Source organism: Vespula vulgaris, chromosome 12, assembly GCF_905475345.1.
Source record: "Vespula vulgaris chromosome 12, iyVesVulg1.1, whole genome shotgun sequence".
NCBI classification, from domain to species: domain Eukaryota; kingdom Metazoa; phylum Arthropoda; class Insecta; order Hymenoptera; family Vespidae; genus Vespula; species Vespula vulgaris.
This window is the reverse complement of record NC_066597.1, coordinates 2163392-2172538: the sequence shown is the minus strand read 5'-3', so window position 1 is coordinate 2172538 and position 9147 is coordinate 2163392. Positions and strand designations below refer to the sequence as shown.

General features: G+C 33.7%; 2 protein-coding genes across 5 annotated transcripts in view; one reads left to right on the top strand and one right to left on the bottom strand.

Moving 5' to 3' along the window:
• Window positions 1-614: 614 nt before the first annotated feature.
• On the bottom strand, window positions 615-3809 carry LOC127068169 (N6-adenosine-methyltransferase non-catalytic subunit). The gene is made up of 5 exons (XM_051003947.1): window positions 3372-3809; window positions 3108-3284; window positions 2719-3036; window positions 2256-2638; window positions 615-2191 (listed from the first exon to the last, which is right to left on the bottom strand). Exons 1-5 carry the CDS (start codon window positions 3426-3428, stop codon window positions 1954-1956), a joined length of 1173 nt encoding a protein of 390 aa, XP_050859904.1. The 5' UTR covers window positions 3429-3809; the 3' UTR covers window positions 615-1953.
• A 446-nt stretch (window positions 3810-4255) lies between these two features.
• Window positions 4256-9147, top strand: part of LOC127068150 (protein bicaudal C homolog 1-A) — a 38344-nt gene continuing 33452 nt past the window's right edge. The window contains exon 1 of one of the 4 annotated variants that reach the window (XM_051003899.1): window positions 4256-4273. The gene's annotated coding sequence lies outside the window, so the exon portion shown is untranslated. Of the gene's footprint in view, window positions 4274-5902; window positions 7484-8230; window positions 8805-9147 lie in introns of those variants that run through there. The other 3 variants (XM_051003897.1, XM_051003898.1, XM_051003900.1) reach the window with 3 other exon arrangements.

Sequence of the window (9147 nt, the reverse complement as noted above, 5' to 3'; positions counted from 1 at the left end):
AATGAATATTTTAATTTATTCTGCACAATATCGGTGATGATGACGATGACAATGACGATGATGGTATGATGATTTGTTTTTTATTGCATTATTTGCAATATAATTGCAATATCGATTTGAGAGAAATGAAAAGTTCATTGTTGCCTATGTAGATTAAGCTATACAAATGAATTTTGTAACGAAATCTGTGTCGTTATCATTTTTTTAAAGGGATAATAAGCTTAGGACACCGAAGCCATAATAAAATGCGTTTGTTTGTTCTTTTTTTTATTATTATTATTATAATTTTTTTTTTCGTTTTTTTTTTTTTTTCAATTACAATTTTCGTTACCCAAAGCTTTACTGGGACCAATACGATTACGTATAAGTCTGCATACTTTAAAAAACGAGACTACTTTAAGAAATAATATTTATAACATTGACCTTACGTTCTACTTAGCCTACAGAGTACAAATTAGATGACTTGATCTCAAATATGTGTGAAAATGATTAATTAACAAATTTTTAGAATACATATATACCTTAGCTATATTTTATGTATGCGTGGAGACATTTCATTAATATACTAGGATTCTTTGTAAAAAGAATGGGAAATTTTTTAAATAATTAGATACTAACATCTCATATATTTTTTATTTCATGAAAATTATATCGTTACATTGGTTATAATTGAATTAATTTAGCCCAACAATATAATATTATTTTTATTATCACCAATACGAGACCACACAATCATAAATCATTTATTATTCTCGTCTTAAGATATAAGCAATCTTTTTGATTACTTACAAACTGCGTCTTCATAAACATATTTGTAAGATTAAAACGTTTCTTTTCTTTTTTTTTTTTAATTTTTTTTTCTTTTTTTTTTAATTCTCAATCACATATGAATTGTGTTAAATTTATACTAACGTATCGTCAAATGAAATTTAAAGATAAGTCATGACACATTTATTATTCAGCATTATAGAATCGTTAATAAGATGATTTCCAGTATTTACATATACCTTTAAATGATGTTTAAATATATTTCAATAATTATATATAATACATAATACATTATATAAAGGAATATTGCGATTCTTTATATTATTATGATTATCAGCTATGATGCTATTGTTTCACCAATGTACCAACAATTAATGGTTATTATTTGTGCAAGAAAGGAAGCAATAATACTTCAAGACGATCTTTTATTTTTATAACATAAAGATTAATGTTTGAAATCTTTCATCGTGAGATTGATTTTATTTATATCTTAAAAAACCTTACTTTAAAACTAATCTATGATATTTATTACGTTCGTTAATATTATCACACAGTACAAAAATTCACACTTCTAATATTGCGTTAAAATTACGTGTATAAAAAGAAGTCTCTCTTAAATTTTTTTTTCTTTCTTGAAAAATCAGACTTCACAGTGGAATGATCCCAGATTAAATATATTCCCGTGTAAAAATTTTATTCGTGATTATTAAATAAATTCATCAAATTGAAAGAAAATATTATCTCGTAATTCCTATATAATTACATTATTATTACTTATAAAATATTTTCATTTAATGTAAATACACATAAAACATACCATCTAAATATTTTGTAACAACGAGAGTTTGTAATCTTTTAACATGATTTTCTAATTTTCCTAAATATAATGTTAATCAAAGTTATAAGATGGAGGAAAAGATTTTTTTTTCCTTAGCTTATAGAGTGTATACTTAAGAAAAAGTGGAAAGTAGATATTAATATTGTATTGTTTGCCTTGCGAAAATTTGTTTTAGCAAGAGCTACGATCATTTATAAGATAATATTAGTTAAAATGCACGTGTAAGTATTACGAATGAATACTTCATATACAATTTACAAATCACATTCAACTTAGGTACAATTTCTTATATCAGAAACTACAAATTGAGTTATTGTAGTTTGTCAAAAAAAGTTTTACACATTTATTCATCTTCCTCTTCCCCTACCACGATTAAAACCACCTCTACCTCGACCAGAAACCTTGCCTTTAGGTGGTGGGGATTTTGGTCTAAGAGCCTCTATTCGTTCTGTGCATCCTGTGGTTATTTGGCCATTAGAAAAATAACCAGTATAGAGATCGGCATTAAAATTTGTATTTGTTAATTCTGGTCCAACAGTGAGCCAACCTGGTCTAATTGTGCTGTCACGGCCAAATAAATGTAATCTGTAAAAATAATAATTAAAATAAGAATATCATCAAAATAATGCTTAATTTATCGGAGCTTTACCTTCGTCTACCAAGACAAAAATGTTCGATTATATGAAATATTTCGACTGGTTTTTCAATGGATCCATATTCAGGTTCTTCCGATATGATCAAGTCGATGTCAACGTTTGCATGAATAAAATCTCCATCTGTAGATCTTCTCACTGTTCCCTTAATACCCATTAAACAATGCTCTTTAGTTCTTTGAAGCACAGCTTTACTATCTAAGTTCTTACTGTGTCCTGGATTATTAATATTTGTACGAATCCAACAAATGTCTTCGCAACGTCTGAAACCCCATTTGCGGAGACAGAAACGTCCCATATCTAGACCATCGCTACTTCCACACCATAAAAATACAAAACTTCGATTAGCGGCTACTTCACCGATGTCTAATTCCATTATCTGTGAGAGAAAGAAAATTTAATTTTACAGAAATCAATAAGCTCGATTAATTGGTTTACTATTATAGAATTCTTATTAACTTGATCCCAGTTCCACAACTGTACGTTTGTTGCACCGCACGTTCTTTGGTACTCTTCCAATGGCGGTTCTATAAGAATAACATCAAATTTACAATTGAGTTCTTTTAAATTGTAAGTAAGGAGATCAGTTTTGAGATACATCGGAGGAGTAGCAGTGTCTGCGATTAGATCATCCTTTAACTTGATTAGTTCTCTCAGTTTGGGATATTCCTCAAATCTATCCGCTAATCCTACATCTCTTATAAAGTTTTGCGGTCTTTGACCAGTGTCAATAAAATGTTGACAATAATCATTATGTGGATTGGATGATTGTGTCCCCTAAAATGTTAGAAAATAATTTACATGAAAGTAATCAACTTAAACGACATTGAATAAACGTAAGAAGTTACTTTTAGAAACGTAGATGAATCCTTGTAAACAATTTCATCTGCAGGCACCGTATCATCTTTTAAATCTTTGACAGTGCTTTCTGATTTATCAGACAATAGTTTACCCTTTTTTTTCTGAACATCGTCGATGTCAGTACCCAAAATTTGTCTTAATTCATCTACACTAGAAACTCCAAGCTAAAAAAAAAAAGCAAATATTTTGAAGAATATAAAATTGTATGGCATATATAAAAAAAAAAATAATCGAACGATCGTGTTATTTACCGTCTGTGCAAGTAGTTTTTTCCTTTTTTGTGAACGTTCCCGAAGTGTTTGCAACATTTTTCATTGTTTATATTTATTTTTAGGTTATATATTTACAAAAAAGGGGTTCCATAAAAAATCTCATTACAGTTAAGAAAAAAAAAATATATCACAGATTGGTCAGATCACTTTTGTATTCGTGATTATTTATTTAAAATAAAAAAAGTTTCGTATAAATATAAAATATAAATTTATACAATACACTGTTGTTACAAATAAGAAGACCACATTATTGCACCGAATGTTGAGTCGATAATACACGTCGTATATATAACAAATGTTTTATTAGATTATTCCAACATTTCAATTAATTACATGTATATATTGTTATAACAAAGTAGGATTATTATTATTATTGTAAGAATCAGGTTTTCATATTTAAATCCGATGGAATTACGGTGCCACTAGAATGTATGTTTGATACGTAACTGGGATAATTTTGATCGAGGCGCCATCTACAACAAACGTATCGGTGCCTTTACCGAACCACTCATAGTTACGATCCTGGAAGCGCGAAAATGATCGACGCATCATCTATTCGTTACCGCGTCGATATTGTGATCTTTAATTATTACTTTTTTCTTTATAATAATTAACATTTAAACGAAAGGATTATTTCACGAATTTTATATAATCTTCTTCTTGCAAAGATAATTTTGTTGACGGTGATGATCGAATACTACGTTCGATTATACGTCGTTAGATTGTATCGAAGCAATTTCATAATACATTGGTGTGTAAACACTTTTAATGGAGGCAAAGTTATTGAACAGAATTATAAAGAGTCACTATCGTCATTTTCGTTCAGTCGTTTTCGAAAAGTTCCAGAGTTCTAAATCAAGTACGCTGCGTTGTGTCAGAAGGTAAAGAAAACTAATCCAAACGACGACATATAATAAAACAATCTTTTATTACAGCAATAGAAATATCGTTTTCTCGAGGTTACGAAAAGAAAGAAAGAGAGACAAATAGAAAAAGGAAAAGAACAAAATCGATATTTTTTTTTGTTGTTTACTTGAATCGAAACGATCGTGATAGTTACGTGTGTAAATAAGTGATCGAACAGATTATTACGAAATCGAACATAAAATAATAATTTTATGCGATAGGCAAATAAAATCGTCGATGGTTAACCTTCAAACGTTTAGTTCGTTCTTACGATACGTAACGCGTTACGACAACGTAATTGGCAATACGCGGACGTTGACAATGAGTTAGGAATTGCACTTTAATTATGTACGAGGCCCATCCATAAACGTTAACGAGCTATGACGACGAATACCGTGTAATCCGAGCGCCATCGTTACTTTTCTGTTGCGTTATTTTGGTATCATATTTCTTTTTTTTCTTTTCTTTTTTCCTTTTTTGTTTTTTCTTCTTTTTTTCCTTATTAGTAAAGCGAGAATGGTCTATGGTGACTCTCACGCACGTTCGATAAGAATAAACGGCACTTAACTTAGGTTATATACGATTATGCAAGTCGTCCCTATCGAATGTAAAGCATCGTTTTTCTACCTATTCGCAAACAACGTCTTTTTTTTCCGTAAATTAGTTTCTCCTAAAAACCTTTAACGCGCGCGCGCGCACATAGAGATTCATCATTTAATTTACGATTACAACCGTATTGTCTGGCTAAATCTCAACAATCAATTTCGTCGGCTTGTTTTTCTCTTTCTTTTCCTCGTTTTTTCTTTTCGTTCTTGCGACAACAGAATCAAAACGAAAAAGGTAATCGTTATCTCTTTGACGTACTTGTTCCTTTTATTACAACAATATTACGACCAAAACGTGCGATGCGAAAACGTTAAGAATAGGGATTCTAAAGGAAACTTATGTATAGTGCTTCGTAAAATTTAAAAAGAGAGAACGATCGTCGATAATCGATGCTTCTCGACGAGTCGAGTTCATTATTGATAACAACGCAAGGAAATAATCAAGTGAGAAGGAGAAAGATAATGAAAAGGAAAAGAAAAGAAAAACAACAAGAAAAGAAAAAGAGAAAAAAAGGAAAAGAAAAGAAAATGATAAAGATAGCAATGTCCACGTCGTAGAAAGGCGTAATGCCGCTGACCGGTTGCATATGGCGCGCCGATCGTATTGTCCAATCAGAATGACGATCGTGAATCCTCGTGGAGTGCCGGTCGGTCCGTCGGTCGCATAGCCGGCGATCGACGTCAGTCGGCTTTGAAAAGGACGCGGGGTCGGACGCTCGCGTCTCTGGCCGCGAAATTTTACGTGTGTACGCGATGCTGAGTTGACGCTGGGGGTCAATCGACGCCCTCGAATCACGAGGAAGCTTCTACTCTTTTCTTCTATTCTCTCTTTTTTTTTTTTTTCGTTAAGTAAGATTCTCATTAATATTACTCCGTGAGAAATGATCTCGTATTATCATCTTTTATTTTATTTTATTTTATTTTATTTTATTTTATTTTATTTTTTTTTCCTTAAATTTTTGTAATTATTTTTCTTACTCGTTTGTCTATTTCTTTACGTATTTATTTATTTAATTAATTTTTGTTTTTTGTTTTTCTCAATCCCATTTAATTCCCATTGAAGTGGGTTTTCGTGTGTCGTTTTATTATTCGTCGGCGGTTCCGTTCGTTCGATCAGAACCTTAATTCCTTTTGTTTGTTTGATTCATCGATCGATTAGAATCACGAGTGGCAATTTCTATCTATCTATCTCTCTCTCTCTCTCTCTCTCTCTCTCTCTGTCTTTTTTCTTTCATGTTCATTCATTTCATCAAATCGTTCGGAAGAAAATTATCTGTCGTTCGTTCGTTCATTCGTTCATTCGCTCGTTTTATCGTTAATCGGAATCAATTTTTTTCTGTTCGTCCGTTTCATTATTTTTATCGTCATTCATTTCTCCTTTTTAAATTGTGTTGAAATTAACCATCATTAATACCATAAGTCTCATTACTCTTTAAAATTGCTATCAAACAGCTTTCTCCTTGTCCTTTTAAAACATGTTTCATACAAATACAAGACTTGTAAATACTTGGGATAATTAGCTTTTAAAACGAAGGGAAAATCTTATCGACTTTGTCCCGTTAAATCCCTAATACCGATAACTTTGAATCATTAAGAATACTCCTTAAGAACAGTGCTTTTACTTCACGTTACTTCATATATGTACTTCGTTCTTGCAACTCGTTCAAACTCGTTTGAAAAATATCTAACCGGTCGTTTGGATATATTCAAGATCGATCGTTGAATAATTTAAGAATCTACTTGTTTCTATCGATCATCATTTTTGCTTCGATGTTCTTATTCAATGATTCAACACGTATATGCTATACATACACGCATCATGCATATATAATTTTGATATGAAAAATGATGGTACATATATATATATATCACATATACATTTTTTCTTTGCTGCGCCACATAAATTGAAAAAGAGGCAAATTTAAAGGGCTGAATAAGCGTAATAAAAGTCGATACGAAGATCAATAGTAATGTAACATTCTCGATTCGCTCCCTCTTTTCCGATAGTAATCGCGAAGAAAATTAGGTGTAATGTACGTGGAGACGCGTACACGTGTACACACATAACCTGCTTAATCATGATACAATCATACATGTATATAATTTCGTTGTAAAATAAATTTAGAGGCGAATTTATAAGGGTTGAATATCATTTAAGTCGATACGAAGATCGATAATAACGTTACTTTTTCGATTTCGCTTTACCCGCCGGATAGTAATCGGGATCGATCGGTTAGAATCGGAAAAGATCGAGAGCTACGGACAACGTGCGTGCGTGCGTGGTGCGTGCGTGCGTGCGTGCGTGCGTGCGCGCGCTCGCGCTCGCGCGCTCTCTCATCAGGAAAGAAAGACGGAGAACACTCCTCCCGAGCAGTCTCTCGCGACGGTGTCAAGGTAACAGCCGGCGGAAACAGGTGGTGAGCTATAAGCCGGTCTCGCGTCGCTTCCTCGTCGTTCACCTCGTCGTTATCGTCGCGTTATCGTGCTCCGAAAGGAGGAGGGTCCCTTCCTCCGGAGAGGAGGACGCTCGCAAGGTCGCTCAAGTCGATCGATCGATCGATCGTCCGAGCGTTTATCGAGGTTCGTACATACATACATACGTACAATAACTGAAATTACGAATCAGCAATTGCTGAGGAAAGAAAAAATGGAATTTTACAAGCGAAACAATTTCTCTTTCCTTTCGCGTTTCTCAATCAATCGTGAATAATTTGTTCTCTTTCTTTTCTGTTTCCTTTTTCTCCTGGACAGTCTCCGGATAGTCGTGATTTTATCTTTTCTCTTCTTTTCTTTAATTCATTTGTGAATCAAATTTCGACGAAGAGGAGATTCGCGATTTTGTTATTTTTCGATTTAACTATTCTCTCTCTCTCTCTCTCTCTCTCTCTTTGTCCTTCTCTTTTCTCTCTTATCATCATCGAAGAACGATAAGGGTCCTTATGTAAAAACTAGTAGGGGAATTGGTTGGATTTGCCGGCAGATAATCACGAGCAAAGACCAAATGCTCGTCGACATTTCTTATCTCTTCGCGATCGAGAATATCGAAGACGAGGATGAACAGACTCGACGTTGCGACCTTCTCTTCCTCTATTCTCTCTTTCTTCTTCTATTCTCTTTCTCTTCCTCTCTCTCTCTATTTCTCTCTTCTTCTTTTTTTCCAAGAGGAAAGAGAGACAGAGACGGAGATAGAGAGGATTAGCCAGTAGTTCGAAGTGGAGGGCAATGCATTGTTTCTTCCTTTGACGAAGAAAATAAAAGGAGAGAAACACGGAGAAAGTAAATAAGTAAGTAAATAAGAGAGAAATAAATACAGAGGTAGAGAGAGAGAGAGAGAGAGAGAGAGACGGAGAGAAGTGTCGATGATCAGGCGCGCGCGCACGTTCGAGCGTGCTCGATCGCGAAAACAATTTTTTGTTGAAGCTAGAGACTAGCAAAGGTCTTGGGATATATGACATCGAAATAAGAAAAGAGAAGGAGGATGAAACGCGTGTCAGTACGAAGGAGAGTGAGAGAGATAAAATAAGGTAGAGAGAGTGAATCGACGTCTCGCGAACGGGAAGAGATCGTTTGTGATTGGTCGATCGAGTCGGGTCTTACCACGAAAATTCCTTCGAATTCCGAGAAACGGTCGGCGCCGATAGCGACGCTACCCTTTTCCGTCTCCGGCTGGCAAGCTGGTAGCATCGTCCTCGTTTAAAGTATAAACAATATTTAGACGTCGGAGAAAGAAAGAAAGAAATAAAGAAAGAAAGAAAGAAAGAAAGCGAGAGGGAGAGAGAGAGAGAGAGAGAGGGAGAGAGAGAGAGAGAGAGAGAGAGAGAGAGAAAGGGAGAGAAAGAAAAAGAAAAAGAAAGAAAAAGATATCAAGAAAACGTGAGAGATTCGTACGCCTACGTACAGGGTGAGTCACCTAAACGCGATCTACCTTTCCCCATCCTTATACATATACATATATATATATATAAACAATTATAAAGTAAGCGTATAATCGAAACGCTGATATATTTTTTTTTGTTTTTTTTTTTACACTCGATCGTCCTCCAAATAATAATGATAATGATAATGATAAAAATAATAATAATACCGGGAGGAATAATTTTACTACCTTATTTGCTTTCGGTCCTCTTTATATGTACTTTTGAGATTAAAAATTATATATTATGAGGTCACGTCGGATGAATCACCCTGTACGCAGAATAACGAACGCATATGTGTTTGATATACGTATCCTCGTTATCGTTTGA

Bases quoted from the DNA above. Each gene is read 5' to 3' on its own strand.
- LOC127068169 (XM_051003947.1), bottom strand. From the start codon at position 3,428: ATGTTGCAAACACTTCGGGAACGTTCACAAAAAAGGAAAAAACTACTT. The intron at 3,037-3,107 runs GTAACTTCTTAC...CTAACATTTTAG, and splicing joins ATTCATCTACGTTTCTAAAA to GGGACACAATCATCCAATCC. The intron at 2,639-2,718 runs GTTAATAAGAAT...TTTCTCTCACAG, and splicing joins AGTTGTGGAACTGGGATCAA to ATAATGGAATTAGACATCGG.